This window comes from Pelmatolapia mariae, linkage group LG15, assembly GCF_036321145.2.
Source record: "Pelmatolapia mariae isolate MD_Pm_ZW linkage group LG15, Pm_UMD_F_2, whole genome shotgun sequence".
NCBI lineage: Eukaryota > Metazoa > Chordata > Actinopteri > Cichliformes > Cichlidae > Pelmatolapia > Pelmatolapia mariae.
Genome location: NC_086240.1, coordinates 18,924,730 through 18,949,562, shown reverse-complemented (window position 1 = coordinate 18,949,562; position 24,833 = coordinate 18,924,730). Strand labels below are relative to the sequence as shown.

The 24,833-nt window shown below is 38.5% G+C and overlaps 2 protein-coding genes across 4 annotated transcripts; both read right to left on the bottom strand.

Annotated features, from left to right (window-relative positions):
• Positions 1-1,213: 1,213 nt before the first annotated feature.
• On the bottom strand, positions 1,214-14,958 carry heca (hdc homolog, cell cycle regulator). 2 transcript variants are annotated; one of them, XM_063496201.1, is made up of 5 exons: positions 14,553-14,958; positions 9,974-11,045; positions 6,887-7,053; positions 4,289-4,443; positions 1,214-1,728 (listed from the first exon to the last, which is right to left on the bottom strand). In XM_063496201.1, the coding sequence occupies exons 1-5, from the start codon at positions 14,689-14,691 to the stop codon at positions 1,564-1,566; spliced, it is 1,698 nt and encodes a 565-aa protein (XP_063352271.1). In that variant the 5' UTR covers positions 14,692-14,958; the 3' UTR covers positions 1,214-1,563. The 2 variants fall into 2 exon arrangements, with proteins under 2 accessions (XP_063352271.1, XP_063352272.1); XM_063496202.1 differs by lacking the exon at positions 1,214-1,728 and having other exon boundaries at positions 4,337-4,443; positions 6,835-7,053.
• A 1,789-nt stretch (positions 14,959-16,747) lies between these two features.
• Positions 16,748-21,554, bottom strand: abracl (ABRA C-terminal like). Of its 2 annotated transcripts, XR_010096349.1 has the most exons (4): positions 21,462-21,554; positions 19,714-19,779; positions 18,627-19,230; positions 16,748-17,078 (listed from the first exon to the last, which is right to left on the bottom strand). XR_010096349.1 is itself a non-coding variant. In XM_063495372.1 (3 exons), exons 2-3 carry the CDS (start codon positions 19,772-19,774, stop codon positions 19,046-19,048), a joined length of 246 nt encoding a protein of 81 aa, XP_063351442.1. In that variant the 5' UTR covers positions 19,775-19,779; positions 21,462-21,554; the 3' UTR covers positions 16,748-19,045. The 2 variants fall into 2 exon arrangements, 1 of the variants encoding a protein (XP_063351442.1); XM_063495372.1 differs by having other exon boundaries at positions 16,748-19,230.
• Between the last annotated feature and the right edge of the window lie 3,279 nt (positions 21,555-24,833).

The following is a 24,833-nucleotide window of genomic DNA, read 5'->3' as shown; positions in this document are numbered from 1 at the left end:
AACAAGGTAAACACAAGACTTAATACAGCAAGAAACACTTGCAATAAAAGCAAAAATAAGCAATATGAACGGAGGGAGAAACAAACCTAGACAGACAAAAGCAGTGAGAATGCAGAAATGCAACAGTAAAAAAACAATTATACATCCATGATAAATGGATGTATTATGAATAAATGGATCAAGGGCATTTTTGAGAGGCTGAAAACTGCAGGTTTTGACTTAAAGTTATGTGTACACAGCAGCATTCCAGATCCAGGATGAATCTGCATCTGGCTTCATTTATAAGATCTCCTTGAGCAAATCAACATGTCTTCAATGTTTTCTTATTGTGAAGCTATGACGGGAACTTGAAATTACTTTTTCTAAATGTCTGAGTTTAAAAGTCATTTTAAATTTGCAAAAACTCACTAAAACCATCAACACAACGTGAAGAAATGACTTCATGTCCAAAATCTATATTGAAGTGAGATCAGCTGAAATCAAACTGAGGTCCAGTTGTACTTTCATGTAATACCTGTTTGTACCACACGGTAGTGCAGTAAGTCAACGTTGCTTTTATTTAACCAAGAAATGGTTATTTTATGTTTGAGCGATGGCAGCATGCAGACAGTGTTTGTTGTCAGATGAGAGTAGTGTTAAAAATATGTGTTATAACTGGTCTGTGTTAACATGACACAGGCCCAGTGTCATGTTACTGAAAAGTGTCCACTGAAACCACTGCCTGCAATTTTCACCTAACATTTGTAGTTATCGCTGGAATAATTATATATATATATATAAAACAAAGACCTCCATCATGGCTGCTCCTTGTCAGACATTCTACAAGTCTTCAGTAAAGTCATGAAGAACATAATCCTTTTAAAAGGGAGAAAAAAATATGTGGAAGTTGTTGACACGGTGTACATCAGGTTGGTCTCTCAGGATGTAGTGTACAAGTTTTCTAAGATGTTCACAGCTCAGATAGGAACATACTACATGGTAATACCAGACTTATAAACTGATGAATCTGTCATAGATAGAGTAAGAGGTGTAAATTTTATTTACTTTTTTTCCCTTTTCCACATTTAAACAACTTATACCTGCCTAATGATGAGCATGATGAGGGAGCTAAGTTTTCACATCTCCTTAAAGGAAGTGACGTTTTTAATCAAGATAGAACATATTCTTATCAAAATCTGCTTTAACAAAGAGGAGCACACCAAACCAGCACCAGTGTCTATCTCTCTCAGCTTTATTCAAGATTGTTTTTGGTAAAAAATAAAAGTAAATTTGGCATACAGATACATTCACTCGTCACGGATAAATGTGTTTGCTTGACTTAAATGTCAGTGCAGCACTTTTATCAACACTTATCTCTAACCGCAGAGATACTGTCATGGAACTTTTCTCTAACTAGAATCATACATTTCCTATACATTTAAAAAAAACTGAAATCATGAAATCAAAAGAGAGAGAACTTAAAAGCCTCCTTAAGGCCCCAAAAAATAAAATCTTTCCTAGATTGTGTTAGAAAAAAACAAACAAACAAAAAGCAGCTCAACTAGCATGCAAGAGCAACATTTGTCAATAAGCCTCAAGAACTTTGTAGGAGGAGAAAGGTTTAACAAAGTGATAGTCCAGGTTGCCGCAGTGGGGGCACTGCTGGACGTTGCTGTACTCGGAGAAATACTGCATCCCTACTCGAACGTCCACCACCGGTTTCCCGCAGTGCTTACAGTTGAGACGGGCCTGAGGACATACAGGACACAGGTCAGCAAACAAGAGGCTCAACTGAGGCTGGAAAAAGGCAAGATATCAGCATGGAGGTTCACTCGTGACTCCCTGGGATCTAAGTGTAACAAAATCATGTTAATTCAAGGGTCCAAGCAGCTTTAAATGGGTCTTTACATGCAAAAAGTGACGGTGAAACTGGATAACAGACTGGATGCACTTTTACTACTATAATACGATCACTATTTTTAGACTAGTGTAGGTTATCTAGCTATTAGGCTCTTCTTCCATGGAACCAGCTTCCAGTGGATTCAGGAGACAAACACCTTTTTGATAAAGCTTATAGTTAGGACAGGCTCAAACTGGCTGCTAGGGGACTTTCCATGATGCAATGAGCAATTCTTTCCCCATTGGTTTACATGGCACTATTTCATGACATTAACGTCAGTCTACTCTCTCCTGTAGTTTGTGTTTTGTATTTTGTCATTCACGGTCTCTACGCTCCTTTTTTTTCACCTTTTTATTTCCCCTCATGCTCCAATAGTTTGCAGCGGATGGCTGTAGCTCCCTGATCTTGGTTCTGCAGCAGGGTTCTTTCTGTTAAAAAGGGAGTTTTTCGTTCCCTATGTTGCCAACTTTTGGGGTTTAAAATTGCCTTAACATTTCTAGAGCCTTGGGATAGCTGTTGCTATGAATTGGTAACAAATTAAGTAACAAATTAAGCACTACAATTAGCAAACAAATGCTGTGCTTTTTTGCTATTTGGTAGCTACTTTGTAGATGCAGGTAATGCAATAAAAATATTATACACCACATTCCAAATTATGCAAACATCTAGTTTGTTGTTTTCAGTTAAACTTGTGGATGGTATTGTGTCTCGGGGCTCTTTGGATCACTGATATGAATCTCACACAGCTGTCATAATTAGTTTGCCAGGCAAGCTCAATTAAAGGAAAACTAGCTAAAAAGGATGTTCCAAATTATTAAGCATGCCACAGGTTCCATGCAATATGGGGAAAAAAAGGATTTCTCTGCTGCAGAAAAGTGTCAAATAGTAGAATGCCTTGGACAAGGTATGAATACATTCAATACGACACAAAAACTTAAGCAAGATTATTGTACTGTGAAGAACTTTGTGGCTGATTCAGAGCACAGACAGGTTAATGATTAAGGTTTCTGCCAGACAAATTCATCAGATTAAGAGAGCAGCTGCTAAAATGCTATCTCCCACAAGCAGAAATACATCAAGATTCATTTTCAAGCAGTCTTCTTAACTAATGAGTGTCGTGCAACCCTGGGTTAGGTTCGGAATCATGGGGAGAGAGCTGGTAGCCCCCTTTAGGGTGTCCGAAGGTGTGAAAATGATCTCTGCAAATTACTGGTATGTAGAGTTTCTGACTGACCACTTTCTTCCTATCTTCATGCATGACAATGCACCATCTCATCCTGCAAAGAATACCTCTGTGGCACTGGCCGCTCTGGGCATAAAAGGAGAGAAATTCATGCTGTGGCCCCCATCCTCCCCTGACCTCAACCCTATTGAGAACCTCTGGACCATCCTCAAGCAAAAGATCTATGAGGGTGGGAGGCAGTTCACATCAAAACAGCAGCTGTGGGAGGCTATTCTGACATCTTGCAAAGAAATTCAAGCAGGAACTCTCCAAAAACTCACAAGTTCAATGGATGCAGGACTTGTGAAGGTTATATCAAAGAAGGACTTTTGTTTTTGATTGAAATAGCTTTTGGTTTTTAGTAAATGTGACCTCCTAATGCTGCAAATTCAACAAATGACCATTTTCAGTTCTTTACAACCAATAAAATGTTTTGAAGCTCTGTTGTGCATAATAGTTTAGAACAGTGTATTTTAAGTTTTTTTTTTTTTTTTTTTTTGCAAAAACATAGTTATCATTGGGAGGTATGTTCAATAAAATTTGAATTTGCAAAGCCAAAAACAATCCATTTCCACTAAAAAGCAGGTAAGCGGAGCTTCTATTGAGATTATTTAACCCCAGAAAGGAAGATTTAATAATCCAATTTCAAGTCAGACAAACAAAACTTTATATTAACAACGTGGAGTCAGTAGTTCAGAAAATGAGTTATACGTTGTGTGACTTTTTAAATTGGTATTGAATCATTTAACTTTAGTGATTACTGATACAGGTACTACTTTTGTCAGATTGGTGCTAACAGTTATTTTGGCGTCCATGAGCAAATGTTGGCATCTGCAGATAACATGGTCACAGCTTTGTGGGAGCTGCAGCTGTTTAATCTCTAGATTTGGTTTAGAGCTTTTTTAATTAACTTTTTGGCTCAAAGTGGCAGAGGAGAAAGCTGTAAACACAACACTGAATTGTTATCACCTCATAAATGGATAACCCTGGCAAACACCTGCTTACACACCCAGCAGAGATAGAGCATCATGTCACTGTACCTATTTGTTGTCAGAAATTACTAATACGGGGAAAGTCTTTGGTTTTTGCTCTTATCTCTTTTGTCTGTCAAATTACTGTTCTTCTTCTTCTTCTTTTTTTCTATTTATGTCAGTAGCATGCTCTTCTATGCCCCTCGGTGTTTCTACCTGGCAACACGGTGAAGCAGCCAGTATGTCGTAGGTATACATGGTGCCCAGCTGGTGCCAGCTCCCATCCCAGCGTGACTTGCACTTGATGCAGACAATCTTGTGGACGCCCTCTAGACAGTCCACACAGATGGCATAGAGGTGCATCAGCCGGCCTGTTGAAAGAACCAAAAGGAACAATTAATAATACATTAAAAAAATAAAATAAAATAAAACAAAAACCCTCCTCAAAAGTCCACTGTCACATCCCTGCAGTATATACAGACCTTTACGTTGCTTCATGAATGCTTAATATTATTCTTTTTCTTGTGAGTGTGTTGCTCTGGTGTTTTTCCACTCCACTGCATTATACAGAGTCATTTTATTACCGCCGCCAAGGAGGCTTTTTTTTTTTTGCAGCATTTGTGTGGCATTCTTTCTGTCTGTAAACATGATAGCTCAAAAAGTTTTCAATTAATTCTAAAAAACTCATTTGGACTGGTGTAGAGTGGGGTCATGCTAACAATCCGTTAAAATTTAACTTCCATCCGCCAAGGTCTTCAGGGTTAACTTAATGATTTATTGGTGAAAAATTGTCAAAAAATCAGAAGTGTATTGTCAACATATAAAAAGTACCATAAAAAGAATTCAAATATAATGTTACATTTGACCTCTGACCTCTTCTTCAAGGTCAGTGGATTGTTCTGAAGGCCAAAGGAATAATAATGCTGCACAGAGCTATTTAAAACAATTTTTTACTTTTATTGTTTGTACTGACGATATAAAGACATACACTGTAGGGGATGATATATGGGGATTCTAATTATTGTGTTATTTTGGACTTCATAAAATGTCTTGTATCTATACAAGACTATACTTGTAATGGCAAACATTTAGAAAATGATACTGGCATAGATTTTAAATATCACATTATAGTTTTCATCCAAATGTCGTGTCACATTTGACCTCTGACCTGACTTTTACGTTTGACATCTGCCTTCCTCTTAAGATGACCCCAAAAAGTGTTACATCTTAAAGTCAATAAGTTAGAAATATACTGTAGAAATATAATATTATATAATGAGCTCAAGTTATTCACTTAACATTTACAAATCAATATCCATTACCTACTCCTACATAATGTTTGTGTACTCAAAGTAAACACCTGTCACTCTGCCCTTATGTCATTTTTACTGCACTATTCCCTTAAAAGTAAATACAGCCCAGAGAGTGAGCTGTCTTAGCGGAGGCTTGAACTCTCTGAGTGCTTCTTCTTCATGTTTTTGCCACAGAGTTCAAGCCTGAGTTATGATTATGCTTTCTGGGGGGTTCTTACTTCTTCTGTTTTTAGCTCAAATATAGAAAAGTATCATGGCTAGTATAATTTAACTGAACTCATTTTTTTTTCACATCTGTTGGACACAAATTAAGCTACTCCTTCACCAACATTTAAATTCTGCCTGACAAAAAGCAGCAAAAATGGAATAAATAAGCCTTTCATACTGATGCATATCAAGGACATACATATCAAAGCTTGGAGGCCAGCACATCAAAGAAGCTTCACGCTGATTCACATTCATGTAGGGCTGTGCAGAAGCCAGCAGAAAACCTTTCATGTCTATTCACACAGTGAATATTGGGCTTACTGATGGATCAATTTCTCTTTATATAAGGAAAACACAGTTTGAAAACACTTTAAAGGAGCAGGAATGTATAATTGAGCATCATGATGCACTAATAATTTATTTATAACCACTGAGAATATACATTTTTCATGATTAGCGCCAGTCCTGTTGTTGTACTCTGTGGTAGTCTTAACAAGGCGGTGACCCTGAGATCTCAGTGTGCTGCCACTTAGAAAAACATGCAAATACATAAAAACAAATGAAGAACTTATTCTCATCAGTTTGAAAACTTAGTACAACCAAATACAGAGAACACAACAAGATGATTCACAGATCAGTTTAATTTCCTTTAAAGGTTTAAATATCTTTTTTACTTTAAATATTCTGATTGCATGATGTGTTATGACTTTATTACATTTGTTTGCTCACTTTTGAGTTTGACTGCCCAAGTCAGAAGCTTAATCACAATAAGGTCTGTGTAAACTTAAAGGTTTCATTCAATTTGCACCACTAAATAAAAATCTGATAGAAAATGGGTGAGGTTAAAAGCCTCTGTTATATATTTTTCCCTATTCTCCCTCCCCCATGTACAGTACACAGGCTGTACATCCTCACCAAATCTGATGTCATTCCCCCCTTCCTCAACTCTCCTGTCGCTATACATTAAAGGCAAAATAAGCTGATGAAACAAATCTTGCGAGGTCCTCTACTTCCGCTATTTCTATCTTCTGTCTATCTTCTAGCCAGGCATTGTAAATACACTTGATTAATTGATGGTTAGCAACCGTGACGACCACTGAAAAAGCAGAAGTTCTGACAGATTGCTGTTCGCAAGCATTCAAGTGTGTTTTGAATGCTTCAAAATCAGACTGCTCAATGCTGAGAGAAATTTCAGAAAATTCAAATAATACATCTCAGACTCTTACATGCATGAATATTTACCTCCACAAATTAAGCACAGGCCCCATTCCATGCAGTTAAAACCATGTCTGACCTTGAAGGTGGCACGGCACATCGTACTCAATCTCATCATGGCGTGAAGGGCTGAGGAACAGCGTCCCATCCACCAAAGGAAACTGCTCAAATACAGGCAGCGCCCGGTGGCACAGTGCACAGTTGACCACGTTTCTCTGGCTCGCACTGAGAGCTGACAGGATGAACCTACAGGGTGGCGACACAGTAAGAAGAACCATCATCAAATCACTTGCACTGAACGTTCAGGCAGAGACAGCCATGCTCTTCTATGTAGGATATCAGCAGAAATGATTGTGGCACTGCATCTCGTGACCTAAATCAACAATCATTTCTTTGTTTTAATCAGTGCATGCAGTCAAAATTCTGCTAAAAACAGTGATAAGCCACTCTGTTTAGAGGAGGTAGAGAATTATAATAGAGGAAGTATATATGAGGAAAGAAAACCATATCATAGATCTATTTTAAGAAGCTTTTTTTTCTGAATATGAACAATGAACTGTGCAAAAGTCTCTGGCCACCGCTCATTTCTTTATATTTTGTTAGGAAGATTGGAAATATACAAAGTGATTTAGTGAAAGACGTGCAAACATAAATATGTATTTCAACAGAGTTTGTACAATTCTATCAAGCTGTCGCCAATCAGACACTTTCAGGATGATGGATCCAGATGGTAGATCAAAATCTGATACAACTATTCAGCATTTATATTTCCATCGATTTTAACAAGATCCTCACCACCACTTGGTTTTTCCAGATGGCTGTAGACACAGTGTTTCACCTTTGTCCTGATGTCTTCAGTGCATACAAATTCAAATTTGTATTCATCACTCTTGTGAAGTACCTCAGCCTTCTCTGTGTTTTCCTTCCCTAAGAATGGCTTCTTGACAGTCACCATTCCTTTGAGATCATTTCAGATATCCACGTTTTTAGGCCTGTCACTTCTTTTTTTGACCTCCACTTGTCCATTTTCCTCAATATTTTTAGGCACACACTTCACACCATGCTGTGATATGCCAAGTTTTCAGCTAATAGCTGTTTGTTGTTCAAAAGTAATACTTTATGCCTATCAAGCTGCACTATCTTAGAATTTTTTTTATAGATTCAAATAAATTGGAACAAATCATGCATTTTTATGACAGTCTGCTAGTAACAAAGATATCATTTAAAAATTTTGTGTTTCCTAAATCGTCTATTGTGTGTAGACACAACTGGGTCACTGGGCTAGATGCCTATTTTAAATTTGAACAAGTCATAGTTCAGTATTAAGCTTAATGAACAAACAAACAAACAAAAGCCTTTCTCTGAAAATGATTAGGTACAAGGACTGGACTGAAAGTCAGTGAAAAAACAGCCAGTGTCCACAGAAAAACTTTAAAAGAGAAGAAGAGGTAACGACTGCTCATGACCACTTTACAAGAAAGTCTGGCTCCTTGGAAGCAAAACATAAAGAAATGAGAGGCGGTTTAAGACTTTTGCACAGTACTGCATGTAAATGTATACATGAATGAGTGCTGTGCAAATGCTGTAATTATATTGCAACTTTAACCGCTGTGTGGTTATATGATGTTATAACTGCAAAATGCTGCAGTTACAATATATTAAAACCACATGTGCCACAAGCAGCTGTGAATGTGACGACCTGCTCTGTGTGCAGCCTGCTCGTTCTTTACCTGTACTAAGCACATGAATATAGGACCTGGCCTGTCTGACAGTGAATCACGTGCATTGCATGGGCACATCTGGTAGGTTTAAAAGTTCTGAGTTTTATTTAGCATTTTGATTAAAAAATATGTTTAAAGTTTCAAGTAGAGCTGGGCGATAGAACGATAACGATATGTATTGTGAAATTAATTTTTCTCGATAGAAAAATTAAACTATTGGATAGACCTCATCTCTCTCTCTCTCTCTCTCTTCCTCTCTTAAAAAAAAAGAACAGCCAATCCAAATTAAGTAGCGCAGAGCCGAACCAATCACAGCCGCAGCGTCACATCACGTGACTTGTTACGTACAGCACAAGTGCCAAGCCGCACATGTGTATTTGTTTGGGAAGCAGCCAGCCGGGTAATGGAGGAAATGAGTGTGCTGACTAGCGAAAAATCAACCGAGAGCTTGGGTGACCAGGTTACCGAAGACAACACAGATGACGGTTCCAATGCCGGAGAGACTGAGAGTGTGGAGGTATTTTGGCTATTTGAAGTCTGACAAAAAACAGAGTAGCGTGTTTTTTCCCAAGAGTTAGCTGCCTGGCAAAGCGCTACCTGTGCATCCCCGCAACCAGTACAGGGGGTAATATTGTGACTTGCCACAGGGCCGCTTTAAAGCCTGAAGCAGTGGATAGACTTGTCTTCCTGTCCTGCAACGTGTAGGCTTTTGTCAGACTAAAGTTTTTATATATATATATAGTTGCACCTTGGATGTGCACCTAGTATTTAAAGAATGTTCTGTTAGCATCTTTATTTTAAAACAGTTTGAAAAGCTAAGCTATACAACAAGGAGAGATGAGAATTTCCTTTTAGTTCTCAGTTTATTTGATATTGACAAAAGTTAGTCAATTTTGTCTGTTGTTCTGTAAAACAAACTAAGATTTATTTTTAGAATTAATATTTTGTTTCTAAGTGGAATTGACAATTTAGTAGTCTGTTTTGTTTGTTCTATTTTGAAACTTAAACGCTTTAGCGGCTGCCTTTTGTGTAGTTTGCAATATTTGCCTTTATTTATCTGAAAAAGTCTCATGTTCCTTAAGTACATCTACCCTGTTGAACTTATTATGGGAAATAAATATTTAAATCAAAACAAGCTGCTAATTATTTCACATTTTACTTGTGAGCAACGGCACATTTAAATCTTACAAATATAGTTATTTGGCTTATATCGTGATATATATCGTTATCGCCTGAAATGAAAAAAACATATCATGATATGAAAAAATCTTATATCGCCCAGCTCTAGTTTCAAGATTTGCATGCAAAATAAACATTTCAGATTTATCACTTTCACCGTGTGTTCACTGTGTCACAAGTTTAATGTTTAAGAAATGTTGCAAGAAATAGTTTCGTTATTGTGCCATTTTTTAAGCCTTAGAAACTTCATTTCCCAAAAGCCCTACCTGCGCAGCTCCTCTCCCTGGCCTGCCTGGGCATCATCTTCCATGCGGACGTGGTAGGTGTTGAGCTTGTGGCGCGGGATGTGGGTGAGGAGTTCCGAGAGGTCCAGCCTCCTCAGGAACTGCACCGGGTGAGGGTGGCTACCATCACCCACACTGCCAGAGGTGAGCCGGTGATGAAGCGGGAGGGTAAAGGATAGTTGTAGTGGCAGGACAGACCCTGCATCTAAGTGAGGAGCACCAGCTGCACCGCCAGAGGCTCCCAGGGAGCAGCCTCCGCTCCGACCAAGAGATCCCCCAACCAGCAGGTGTTTCCTCTGTGCGTCCATGTGGACGGCTGATTTGAAGAACTCTCCCAGCTGACGGGAACCCCGCATACCTGTTCCCCCACCTCCCGATCCGAGAACAGCAGTGGGGGAGAAGGTGAAGCCAGTAGGAGGAGACTGTCCCGGGGAGTCACATGGAGATTTCTGAGGAGGCCCCAAAGGTAAAGGCCCTCCTATTGCATATCCTCCTCCTCCCCCTCCTCCTGCTGCTCCACCTCTCTCTGTGGAGTTCTGTCGATCAACTGATTGTCTACGAGGCATCTCCTGACTAGAGGCCCTATTAGCTAGTTTGGCTCCTCCTACAGCTCCTCCAAGTGGTTTGCTTTTCTTGGGCTCCTCAAAAAACCCATCCCCGGACCCTGAAGCCCCTCCGCTGGCTCCAGTCCTGCCTGAGCTCCTTTCCGACGACTTCTTCTTACGCTCATCCTGCATGCGTTTCACCTGGTACCAGTCGGTGTCCTTCTTCAGGTGACCCTGGCCACAGCGGCAGGAGCAGAACCTGAAGGCCAGGTCGTAGCCTTTCTTGGTCCACATGTTTTGTCTGCATTGCTTCTCATTCCAGGACCGCGCACGGCCGATGCAGTTGAACTGGACAAGGATGGAGCTCTCCCACTCGTAGAAACACTGTAGATGCATCCAGTTGCCATAAGGGCAGAGCTCGCTGTTGCAAACAACCCTCTGGCAGTCGTCCTTCTCCAGATCAATGGCACGGCTCAGGCTGCAGCCGAGAGGGGTTGCACACTGGACCTCTGAATGAACAGAGAGAAGAGAGGAGGGAAAAGAATTTATTTATAACACAAATTCATAAAAAGTTTAAAAGCTGTGTACAATGTAGATGAAACCAGACCGCAATGATTTGCAATTCTCATAAACCCATATCGTATTCACAACAAAGCATACAAAACATATCAAAGGTTTAAACTGAGACAACAAAAGGTGGGGAAAGTAAACGATACCAAAGAGAAACCCCTGGAGGAACACAACAGGACAGTAACAAGACTGGGTATAAAAAGAGCATCTTTGAGAGTTTCTCAGAAGTAAAAGATGGACAGATGTTCACCACTCTGCAAATAAGTGTGTCTACTGTGTCTGGAACAATTTCAGAATGTTCCTCAACATAAAACTGTGACAAGTGTGAACATCTCATAATGTACAGTACTGAGTATTTTCAAAAGATACAGAATTTGTAGAAATCTCTGTGTGCAAGAGACAAGGCTGGAAATCAATATTTGATGACTGTAATCTTTGCTAAAAACAACCATGTTTCTGCATTGGCTCAGGAACTACCCCAGAAATCATTATTCAGGGATACAGTTCATCATGCCATCCACAAATGCAGGTTTAACCTCTATTTTTGCAAAGAAAGAAGCCAAATGTGAACATCTTTTTTTGCTCATTTTGAGGGTCACCACACCGGATCATCTTCCTCCAGCTCCCCTTTTCTCAAGCATCTTCTTCTATCACACCAACCTTCTGCATGTCCTCCTTCGCTACATCAATTAATCCTCCTATTTTTCTCATACCTGGCAGCTCCACATTCAACATCCTTTGTCCAGTATGCTCACTATCCCTCTTCTGCAAACCATCTCAGGCTCGCCTCTCAAGTCAATCTTCAAATGTTATTTTGAAGATTGATATATGTTATATGACGACATTGATCTACGCCTATCAGATATTTGACAACAAATGTAACTGAGCCAATCAAAATCAGGGTGATTTTGCTCTTTTCTGTCTACATTTTATTTCTTTCACTCTTCTAATAAACCTCAAGTACTGCAAACAATAAATCGGTTAATCTAAAATACATAAAATAAAAATAAAATATGAAGATTGGAAATAGCTAAAGTTAAAGATAAATGAATAAAAGTATTAATAAACATTCTGATTTGCTATTTACTTAACTAATATATGTGTAGGCATTATTTATATTATAGAATGTGACATAGTATTTTTGCTCTTTTAATTTCCTCCTTATTTGACTCTCCAGCTTATTCGGTTTCCCATTTAATTTTTCAAATAATTCAATTGTTTTAGTTTGGCACCTTTTGTCCTCCAGAGAAATTCTAATTATGAGTTAACCATTAAACTACAGCATTGGTTAATCCAGTGGTAACTTTTACTATTCATTTAATGTACAAGAGCCTAAGAGGAAGTCTTCAAATTGAGTAAACAAAACAACAGCAAACCCTAGAAGCTAATTTTACCTTCATAAACTGCACGTATGATGCTTTCAGCTTCTCCAAAGCTTTTTCAGTGTCTTGAATTTTTAGAAACTGAAGAGAGTTGTGGGGTTTTCTTTCACACAAACTGAATACACCACTTTGGGATTTTTATTATTATTATTTATTTTATTTTAATCAACCATTATGTGCAGCTGAAATACTAAAGGCAACAATTTATTCATGTCTTCAGCACAAATGCATTTTGGGTGACATTTTCCCTCCGATTCTCCATCCTAAGCTTCATCGCAAACAGACACAACATGGGGTGAAAATGTTAAACGGGTGCTTTCGGTGTCCTTGCTGCCTCATCTGCATCTATTTATGAAATTCAAGTAGGCCATCCTGTGAGCAGCTCTATTCACAGGATGCCAATTCTCAAATCTGGATGTGAATCAAACAAAATGTGGCCACACGGTCTCTATGAGAGGAGTAGCTCATGATAATACACTGTGGGTGTGCGTGGGGGGGGGGAGTAGTTTCCTCCTTCCTTTTCCGGTACAATTGCAGGGCTTTCTTCTTCTTCTTCAGTTTCTAACTCACCACACAGCAGAAAATAATCCACTTTTAACACCGTGTATCACTCTGGTGTCTACAAGTGTGTTCAGGCTTCAGCATCTGCAGAACAAGAGCTTTGCAGAGATTTTGTAACTTCCATTTAAAGGCGTCTTTCATACCATAAACCTAGTCCTAGACTATAAACTTATTTCAGTGAAGGTCTTCAATGAATTTTCTTTTTTAGTGCAGGAACAGGCTTAATCCACATCTGGGGAAACCTGCTGCAAAAGATGGATGATAGCAAAAAGGTAATTTTTTGTTAAAAGGCCCAAACCCCTCTTGGAACCGCCTACCTTCTGGTTTTGCAAACATGCACTTTACACTCTGAACTAAAAAAATAAATAAGTGTAATTACTAACTACCTATACAGTATATACGTTAGGTTTATCTGATGAGTTACACGGTAAAAATCCCGAATTGTGCTTTGCTTTCCCTTTTAAAACAGTCAAAGCAGGGCTTTACTTAGTCTTATAACACCGTAAGAACAATCTGTTGTCACTGGATGTTTAATGCTGCACTAGCAATACCTGACAGTTAAGATGAGGTTTGCTGTGAAGTGGTTTCCAGTCTCAAGCTTTGTTTAATCTGTACAGTTTGTATGAATGCACGCACCTCCAGCAGCTCCATATCCGTGTGGGCTGCATTTGAACTTGAGTGCGCACACAAGCGGTGAGCTGTCAGTATTACCCTGGAGGAGGAAGGCCACAACCGAAAAACTGTTGTGGACAAGGTGCCCGTCAGGAAAAGACAGCTGAGGCCTGCGAGAGAGCCCGCGATCATTGACGTGCACGTGCAGACAAAGAAATAAAAGAAGGGTCGCGCTGTGTCGTTAACACCTCTTATGGACGCTTTTGACGGCACTGCGCGTCACATTCACGGGCGATAATCCCTTTTATTCCTAGAGGAGTTCCGAGGAGCCGAACTCCATTCATAAATTTCACGATTTCGTTTCTCTCCCATCATCCACCTCTGAAGCCAATAACAAACTACGACCACAATCGACTTAAGAAACACCAACAGCCGCTGTCAAGTTCGCCTTAAATCCGACACATTAAGTAACACCTACTACTTCAGCAATATTTCAACTGCTTTGCCTGCTCCTCGGCAATCGTCCTGTGCCCACACAAACCCCGATGACCTTTAAAAAATAATAAAAAATCAGTTTCCCAACCACGATTTAAGCGCAGTTGAGCAATAGCTACTCCAACAGCTACAATTATGCAAGGCCTGAAATCGTGCTCGACAAATGTGGCCCAATGTTTGCCACTATTCACGGAACCGTAATGCCGCACATTTTAAACGAAGTTTGGGCTTGAGCTGTAAGGAACAAGTGGATGGGGGGGATCGAGACATTTGCACCGTTGCAGTGGACGTATGTCACAGTCGTGCAGACAGACAGACAGACAGACAGGGTTTCCCCCCTGGCAGGAAGGCAGCATCACCAAACTTCACTACATCTGCGTCCGTTTCCTCTCTTACCACTTGAGCGCTCGCTCCTGGGTGCAGCCGCCGCGGCCGCGCCTCCTGTTGCGGCCGCACAGGCTCCATTTTCCTGCTCATCTCCGCTACTGTTCGTGCGTTTGCTTTTCTTTCCCTTGCTGCTCTTCTGGTTGGGCATTTTACAGGATTCGGGTGTCAAGTGTTATTTTCGACCTCTATCAACGGCTCCTGTCAGCGCTGTCTGACATTTCTGTGGACTCCATTTCTGCAGTGGACCCTTGCAGTGCTTTGTTTTTAATGCGGGCTTTTCTCTTTGTGGTGATGCTTTTGGGCCTCTTCTTGCACGGCGGGTTGAATTTAGTGCAGCAGGTCTAAGAAATAAGCTGGTATAACCTTTAGGAGCGAAGGCGTGTCCGTCTCTTGTTTTGATTCCTGCTCTGCTGTTCTCTTCCACCCCCTGACGTCACGGGACCCCGCCCCCTAGTGTTGACTGTCAGCGATTTAGGCTGCGTTTGCGTCCCGTGGGAAAGCTCGGAATTTGCTGCTTCTAAAGGCATGTTTCGGTTTTTAGTCAGGTATATCAGATTTATGCCCCATATAGCCTTCTTACATAGAAAGTTCACAGAAAGGCCTTAGAAAAACAAAGCCTTAAAAGTTACTTCAACTTTACACCATATGGTATTATTATATAATATCTTTCTCTATACTTATTTTACTGTACTGTATTTATTTTAATTAAAGATTTTTTTAATTTCATTAAGCTATAGTTTTATGTCACATTATATACTATTGCCTTATGTACTCTACCATTCAACTTTCTCAAGCCATTTGTTATATACTTGTTATTGTTAATTTAATTTTTTCCCTAATTATCCTATCATATCTTATTTAGCCATTATTTATTTTTAAAAACTAAATAAAGAATCTTTTTTTTAATATCTTTCTTAAAGGCAAAAGCCTGAATCTGACCATTTCATGGTTATGGTGAATTTCACCAAAATAAGTAAAATAAATAAATAGTTTAAATGTACCATACAGCCCACCTTTCCAGTGTGAAACCACATGCACAGAAAAGAACCCTAAAAACTACAAATTAGCTGCAGTTTCTCAGAATTTGAATGAATTGGTGGGCCAGATTTACATTTGCAAAGAACTATGCTTTAGTTTGACACATGTGGCCGAGTAGTTTAAAAATTAATCAGATTCTTGACTGACTGTGATAGCATTAGTAAATTAACTGTGTTATTTCTAAGCTAGGAGAATACAGTAATTTGTTACTTGTCAGTACCTTTGTTATACCTTATTATAAAAGTACTTTTATTTGTCTACAGTGCTGTTATGACAGTGTTCCAGCGTCATCACCCATCCTCAAAATTTCCCCACTTAATGCTTCATTTAAAAAAAAAAAAATTATGCCAACTCAAGATTACAGTTTATGGGAAAGTTTATTCTCCAAGTTGCTATTGAAGTGTTCAGAACAATAGTAACTATCAGTGCTATGAATAGCATTGTAAATGTGTACTTATCTCCATAGATAAGCATAAATGGTGATCATTAAAACACACACACACACACGTTACACAGCCTCTGGTTAACTATTTAAATGAAGCGGCAGCCTCAGTTGGCACTAAAGTGAACGGTAGAAGAAGATGGGAAGTAATCAGCACCACATACATGTGGGGAAGTATCACTGCCTCATTCAGGATACCAATTATTTCATAAGTCTGGATGATTTCTCATAAAGACTGATGTGCAGCTTCACAGCAAAACAGTATTCAAGGGTGCAGTAAATGTGTAACTCGCTGAATCTGTATACCAATATAAGTAATTAAATCAGATAATTTACAACCGGGATGAACGAAAAGATTGATTGAAATGAAGTGAGAATATGTTATTAGCAGGAACCAGACTCCATTCATAAAGCAGACAATTTAAAGACCTTGCTTGTAGGGTACTGCTCGAAGCTGGTAAAACCTGACTAAAGATGATTTATGAAACAGCAGCCATCATGCTATAATTCAGCTTACAGTCAACACCCCAAGCAACAAATGTTTTCATAATGATGTTAATAAGTCTGCCATTACCACAATATTCTCACACCACACCATAGTGGGCCATAAACCATTACACAATCTTTTATTACAGCGCTTAGATGAGTATCTTCCTCACTTTAACATCTAGAGTCATAAAACACACAAGGAGACAAACAACAAAGAAGCTTCAAGGCTTCGCATGTAAAGATTTTATTCCTTGGAATGTATTCCACAGTAACAGAAACCTCTTCTAGGAATGTGTTATTGCCAATACAAAACACAGTAATCACGCACTTGAACACATCACACAGGCGTCCCACTTGTTCACAGAAATGGCTCGAGGTATTGGCTCGGCAGTGATCATTATTTTCTCCCTCCTGCCAAACGTTCGCTTGTAATTTGCATTTGCGCTTCGAAAGTCACCCGAAACTCACACCTGAGCATCAGCAGGATGGCAAGCAGCACGTTTCTGTGATCAGGTTACAGTTTAGTTTCATTCATAATCAAGTTGGATCCATTTGTGCCATTGATACTGAGAAAGAGAGAAATGCACATTTCAAGTCAAGCTTAAACAAATACACCTGAATGCAAAATATTTAGCAAGGCTGACACAACAGCAGTGAACGTGACATGGGTCTTACAAAACTAGCAGACCAGGTGTTGTTCCACAAGGCTGATAACCAGCTTCTTATCATGAGAAGCAAAAAAATGTGAATGATAACATGACGGAGGCCTAATTTTAAAACAGAAAAAAAAGGATATGATTTTATTAAAGAGATGTCAGCTACAAGATGTTACACATTCAAACAGCTTCAAGATTTTCCAAATGTATGGAGGCCCAAAGCGCTCAAAACTATATTAATTTAAGTTAAATGACTTAACTAAGATAAATTGTGGAAATCAGCCTTTACTGTTCCAAACTTTGCTTATGAATAAAAAAATTTTTTGACTCACCCTGCTTTCTTTATTACATGAAATTTAATAAGCAATAATAAGCAGTTTAATTTTTTTAATATTGTCAATTTTAGTTTACAAAGGAATTTATCTGTAAAGATTTGCAAATGTAATTTTTCATGGCTGTGTCTTGTCTGTCCATCGACACCGACGGGAAAGAGTGATGCAGTTGTAAAACAAGAATATTGTGAATAATATTTTCCCAAATTTTCAGTCAGAATAAACTCTCTTATTAGTAGAAAGAAGCGGGCTAGCTTACAACCAGACGTGTCTTGCCTTTGCTTCAACTCAAAATGAAAAGGAATTACCATTTGATTAATACTTCATGCTGATTTCAAACATCTGTTTTTTGTTTTAAATCAACCATATCAATAGTTATTCAGGAAATTACTTAACTCACAATGTTGTTTTTGTATTAATTTGAACTGCTTTGGGCCTCCATAGTGGGCCAAGAATGGCTGTTGATGATATTTCAGAAAAACTGATAACAAAAATGGCTAAAACAGAATAAATCACCTACAAGTGCTGAATTTTGATATAAGAGTTGTCATGCCTGGTCTGCTAAGTTTTGTTTGACCTACAGTACAAAACAGTGCTAAAATTAAAGAAACTAACAAAACTGCAAATGCACCTTTTGTATCTCTAATTTAAGCCACAGCACGATAGTTAAACAGATTTTGGTTGCTTTGTTTTGGTCCTGAGTCACCTTTAGCATTTGGCACCAATCACCCTGTAATTATACACTAATAAAAACTGCACAAAAAATACATTCGCCATTGCTCATCAGCTATTTCTATGAAAAGGCAATTTTTGGAGCTTGTTTAGCAGAGAAATTTCACTAATGACTACGTATAAAAAGATGGAATAAAAAGCGACTTTAGCACATCGCAGTACAAAAAAAAAAAGTGTTTTTTTTTTTTGTTTTTTTTAAATGCACTTGAGCTGTCATTTAGTTAGTTTCTATCACGGAGATGTTCTTGAATTTCCAAAAGCCCTGGTCAAATAAGAGGTAGTAGACATGTCTTGTGTAAACAATTACTGGAACGGCCGTTTGGTGGCACAGTTGGAGAGCACACACTACCCTTTGTCTCAGAGCTGTACAAGATTTTAAAGCAGTTACACTTACCAAGTAATGAGGTCGTAACTCCCACTACCAAAGGGAGGATTAGCCTAGTGCAGCTTGGTATCAGTCACAAACAATTAGAGAGAGCAAATGAAAAGTGTACAGTAGTTTGCTAAAGCTGCTAAATCTAGTGAGCATGCTGTCCTGTGGGTCATCTAGGGTCATGATAATAAACTGTAGAGAGGCAAATGAATGCATTAGCACAAAGTATTATATTCCTGATCTGTGGTCAAAATCACTACTTAATTTGTCACATAGAAAGCAAAAAAAAAAAAAAAATCCTATGTAGACATGCCAGCTGAGTCTGCCGGTGTACTGTTAGGTCAAATCCGATTGGTTATTGCAGTTCAGTTCAAATACTGAGCCTTGTGAAGGAAAGACCCGCAGCTGCTAGAAGGCTGTCCTATCCCAACACCGGCTTCTCATTCTTGGAGCAGGATGACGTCAACGTTGTCGTGGACGCCCTGCAGAAGCAGCTCCCCCTGGAAATCGATCACCTTCTTCTTCTTGGCGGCCTTCAGGGTGCCCACCAGCGCTTCGAAGATGTTGGCACAACGGTCGTCATTAAACAAGACCCCGAACTTTACGCTAAATTTACCATCAGTGTCTGAAATAAGAGATTTAAACGATTGTTACAGCTTCGGGCAGACAATTAAAATGACTGTAGCAATTTTCAATCTCAATTCAATTTCAAAATAAAATGAAACAACCTAATTCTTGATTCCAATTAAAGTACCAAATCATTTCAATCAATCCCACAATTACAGACATTCATGCCTATTATGTGTATGTAAACTCCTACCATAACTGTACTTGTAAAATAACTAGTGGACACACCTGCCGTGTTTATCGAGGCCACTCTCCACAAACATGGCAGTGCCACCCCGTTTCCAAAAAACCTTGACACACCCCTGCTGCAAATGGCATAACTCTGAGTTTATTTGTTTCCTGCTTTAGAAGTGGTCAGAACCACAAATCAACACTGGATGACTGCATGATTGTTGTTTATTAAAGCTCATGGGATAATATATCAAAGTACTTCAAGGCAAACCATGTCATTCAGCATTATACAATGACAGTTTTGACTTACTTTTACTGCCGAGTCGCTGGATCTCCTGAACCAGCAAATCAATTTCATGGGAGACATTCATTGTTGCTGCAGGCGAAACAAAATGCAAATAATTGCATTAGCTTTAAATCTGACGTCACGGTTTTGAGTGCACTAGACATGAAACTAAACAATTAAACCTATATCGCACAATTCTGACCCAACTTGTCTATTTAAATCTGTTTTTTCCCACCAAGACCTAAAGTATACACCTCATTAGAAAATGATGCACAATTTTACATCTAGCATGCTCGACTACTGCAGTGCTTTAGATTATTACGGTTGATTTATAAATCTGCTGCCAGAGCGTTTGGCCAGACTACATAAAACTTGGCTGCCTGTCAGCTCCTATATCGATTTTAAAATCTATTTACTTGTTTTTAAAAGCCCTTGATGGTCTTCTTGCTCCAGTATTCATGTCTCACATCCTCAGTGCGTAGGGCACAGTATGGATGCTACATCCTGTGAGTAGTTCCAAAGCCCACAACAACACAGCTGAGGAGGCAGATTTTTTAACTTTTACACCCTGAGTCACGAAGCAGTCTGCTGTAGAGAAAGAGAGAGCAGCTGAAGTGTTGAAATCTTTAAACATCTTCAGCCCAGCTTTTGATTGAATATGGTAAACAGACAATTTATTTCTATTTACACTTTCCTCATTTGATCTAATCTGTAGATTTATTACATTTGATCTAGCTTACATTATTAAATCACTGAGTAGAGCTTATAGATTATTGTGCATTAAAGCACATTAAAGTCATTAAAGTGCATTGTGATGCACTTTATTTTGTCTAATGTCTTCTATTGTACTTACAGGCCATTTTTAAATGTAATTTTAGATCTGATTTTTTTTTTTTTTTTTTTTTTTTTACGTTAAAGGTCTTACCATTACACATTACTTACTTTTTGTCTAATAAACATCCGTGTAGCACTGTAAACCGACATACCTGATGTCATCTGAACAAAATCTGACTGATTTATTGAGTGATCATCCACCAGTAGAGGAATTTTCTGACTTTGGACAAACAAGGCTAGATTCAACAGCAAGTGCAGTAATTAAAGTTAGTTAAAGAGCTGTATTTCGTCAATAAATATGCGCCAAATTTTCCAATTTTTTTTTTTTTAATTTTAGACAAAAGTCTTAACATTTGTTCTAATCATGAAATTGGGATTATCAGAAAGGCGTTTTTTTCAATTTTGTTCCTTTTGTGAAGGGTGTTTTTGGAGCTTGGGGACTTTCATTAAAAGAAAACAAGCTCAAAGTCCAGTAAACCCATAAATAAATGCAATTTAATTATATATATCAGACACATATAAAGGCACTCGGTATGAGTACAACATATAAAAGAAGGACTGACTGCAGCACTGCAACAAGCTCCAACACGAGCAGGGCGGACTCATCAATGCGGAAGTAAGGGATTAGCGCTCACGGCTAGCCAAACCTGCTAATAAATACTTCTTGCAGTTGATTTATTTCAGAGATGTGCAGTCATTCTCAAGTGCTGAATAATATTAGCAGCTCGGCGATGCTTTACGCGACTTCAGGTGCAAAAGAAAAGACTCCTCTGAGTGGCAGATGTGAGCTCGCCGGTATGATTAGCTTCTAACATCCGACAAATCCTCCGCTGAGAGGGGAGCGAGGAGTTGTTCAGACCGATGAACGGTTGGAATAAATGATGGAAAACGATGTAACACAAGCGAACATAACACCGACACAAGGATATGAATTTTACCTGATTACTTGGGCTTGTTTTTGCTTGTAATGAGGTGAGGGACGACTTTCTGATGAATCGGCACCGGTGGAAAATGATGCTGCGTTCAGAGTGCGCTCGGAGAACTCCACCCTTTAGAAATGGAACAACAAAGTGATGCAAAACGAACGGAGTGAAGGTGTTTAATATTCAAAAAAATAAGAATATTAAACAGAAGCATGAGATCACCAAGTTATCTTAGTAAGAATATGCATGTAAAGATAATGCAGTGTTAGTGTTTATTTATATAGCACATGTGCGAAGCTCTACAATGTCTCCAGGAACAAAAACTGTGCAAACACATAAGATAGAAGTTGTCACACACACACACACACACACACACACACACACACACTCTCTCTCTCTCTCTCTCTCTCTCTCTCTCTCTCTCTCACACACACACACACACACACACACACACACACACACACACATTAAGTGTAAGCCTGTAGGAATAAAAAGTTCAAGTCTGTTTTTTAAGTACACACAGCTGTAATTGACCTGTGGGTGCAATTTAAAGATCTGTACCCGATGTCCTAAGATGTCTTTACCTTAGGATCAAAGTATTCTAAAACAAAACAAAACACAACACAACAACAAAAAAAACCCCTTCACAATAGAGCCCAACCAATATTTTGTTTTGGGAGACAACACTAGTATTTAGGTCGTAAACAAATCCAGTAATGATTTATATTCTAAATTAGGTAATTATTAACTGTAGTTCAAAAGCTAGTTACCTTGAGGACACTCCTTGTATGCTGTAAAGTCACGAAATGTATGCTATTTACCACAAACTGCAGTTTACAATGTGTATAATGTTCCCCCCCAAAAATCAGAAGCACAGAAGCTCTTGTCCAACAAGCCACAAATTTCAGACATTTCCGCGATTAACTAATAATTACCTACTCGTAGTAGTATGCTGTGAAAATACGCAACTGTTTTCATTTACTGGCTTAATTTGAGTAGATGTGACAAATTTCCTACAACATATGAAGGCAACACGAGCGCTCATCTGACTTCATCGTGATACGCTGCCGATAGTTTGATGGGCTGTGGCCCATATAAGGTATTGAAGAGGCAGGAGATCGCGTGTTGTCCTACGTTTCGGCCTTTCCAAACTATTTCTTGCATCTCCAAGAAACACACAGGTGCTCAGCGAGCATAAATCCCATTGCAACACAGAAAGAGCCTATCAACTTGTTAGAATAGTGTGCTGACTCCAAATGCTGTTACTTTTTCTGTTCTGCACATTGAACTCTATTCTTCTCCACCCCATCCCTATACCTCTTATGCATGCACTGCAAATAACAAAGCAGTGACTCCATCATCATAGTGTTTAGAACAATGCAAAATATTACATATGCGAAGGATTACTGACCGAGCAAAGGCATAAAAACTCAGAGGGCCCCCAAAAGCCGCAGTTATTCAACAAGTTTATTAAAAATATGTAGCAAAATTCGGTTTAATTAACATTATCTTTATTTTATTTTATGTTTAAAGAACACTAGTGGGAAGCAGATCTCAAAAAGGGTTTAAGTAGCTGACTGTTGCAAATGTGTCACTAAGACGCCAAGACGGTTCCAACAGGAACCAGAGTGAAATAAATAGAAAATAATTTATTGTTTTGTTACAGTTCCAAGAAACGACTTTATGTGTGAAAACATTTCAAATGGCCACACAACTAATCATTCGAGTTAAATGTCAGAATATCAGACACAAAAAAACAACAATGGGCGACTTATTTGTGGAAAACAACAACAACATATACATCTGTATAGCCACTGCAGTATAGTCGCGTCTCTATCAATTATAAACCATGATATGAGTGCAGCTTTTATTTTGAAACTTACTCATCCGGGTCCCCGCAGGCCAAGCAAGCTCGCGCTGACTCGGACGTCGCGAAGTGTCAAGCTAGCTCATGAGAAACCTGAACTGAGACCGGAAGTGTATACAGTGTGCCTTCACTATAAAAGAAAACTTCTATTCCATTTTTTAAAAATGCTTTGAGTGTTTGACACCAGTGACAGAACTTGACAATTAATTATCTCATTTATGATTCACTAGTTAAATTGAAACATTTAATGGAAAATCTGAACAGATGTCATTAGATCAGATTTTTTTTCTTGTCTTTCTTTCTTTAAAATGCTCTCACATGATAAGACTTAGGGAAAGACTGCTAAATTTAATTGTTACCGATTGTAAAAGTTAAATTGGGCGTTTTTCTTTATAAATACAAAGATGCCACAAACATGAGGCTTCGGGCTTAATGTGGAGCACAGATTTACACAGAAATATGCCACAACTTCCGTCGTCCATTTGTGGTTTTATCCTAAACAAAAATAGTCCCATTGTGGAATGTAACAAAGACAAAATTGCATGTTGTGTTTTAATCATAAATATTTTTACATTTGTTATCCGATTCTAAATACCTAGGGTCAAATATCTCCAAGTTTTTTGCAATTGTTACACTTACATGTTTCAGATTAATAAACTAATGTTAATGTCGCACAAAGATAACCTGAGTAAAAATAAAATGCAGCTTTAACATAAATATTTCAGTTTTTTTCATTCAAAAAGTAATTGCCCCTTAACTTAATAACTGGTTGTGCCACCCTTGGCAGCAAGAACTGCTATCAAAAGTTCGTCATAACTGGCAATGAGGCTTTCACGCCTCTGTGGAGGAATTTTGATCAACTGTTTTGTGCGTAATTGTTATAATTCAGCCACACTGGAGGGTTTTTGAGGATTAATGGCCTTTTTAAGGTCATGCCAAAGAATCACAATCTCAAGTTTAAGTCTGGGCTTTGACTAGGGCACACCAAAACCTTCATTTTTTAAAGCCATTCAGAAGCAGACTTGCTCAATTGTTTTGGATCATTATTCTGCTGCATAACCCAAGAACTGAACAAACTGATGGTTGGACAATCTCCTTCAGGATTTTTTGGTAAAGAGCAGAATTCCATCACTTACAGTTTGCAGTGTATATTTACTCCTGTTATATTTATCTAACAAAATTTGTGTGATGATCTGAAACATTTAAGTTCAGTGTGACAAGGAAGGAGGCAAATACCTTTTTTCATCAACCAGTTGTAACAGGTTTACAAAGAAATAGAAAATAAAAGGGGACTTCAAAAGAAGTTCAATTACAGTGAAAACTGTAAAATAAAAATACAATTCTTATATTCTTTCAAAGGCCTAAAAATGTTGGTACTTTAATGGCAAAATAATAATTTAACTTAAATCACTATGCAAATATGAAAATAGTTGAACTGCAGGCGAAGTGAGTACAAAAGTAGTCAAGTGTATAGTTATATGTAGTTTACTCTTCCAGCACAAAATGTTATTTTATAAAGA

Bases quoted from the DNA above. Each gene is read 5' to 3' on its own strand.
- heca (XM_063496201.1), bottom strand. From the start codon at position 14,691: ATGCCCAACCAGAAGAGCAGCAAGGGAAAGAAAAGCAAACGCACGAAC. The intron at 11,046-14,552 runs GTAAGAGAGGAA...CTGTTCATTCAG, and splicing joins CAGGAGCGAGCGCTCAAGTG to AGGTCCAGTGTGCAACCCCT. The intron at 4,444-6,886 runs GTCAGACATGGT...TTCTTTCAACAG, and splicing joins TGTGCCGTGCCACCTTCAAG to GCCGGCTGATGCACCTCTAT.
- abracl (XM_063495372.1), bottom strand. From the start codon at position 19,774: ATGAATGTCTCCCATGAAATTGATTTGCTGGTTCAGGAGATCCAGCGA. The intron at 19,231-19,713 runs GTAAGTCAAAAC...CTCTTATTTCAG, and splicing joins CCAGCGACTCGGCAGTAAAA to ACACTGATGGTAAATTTAGC.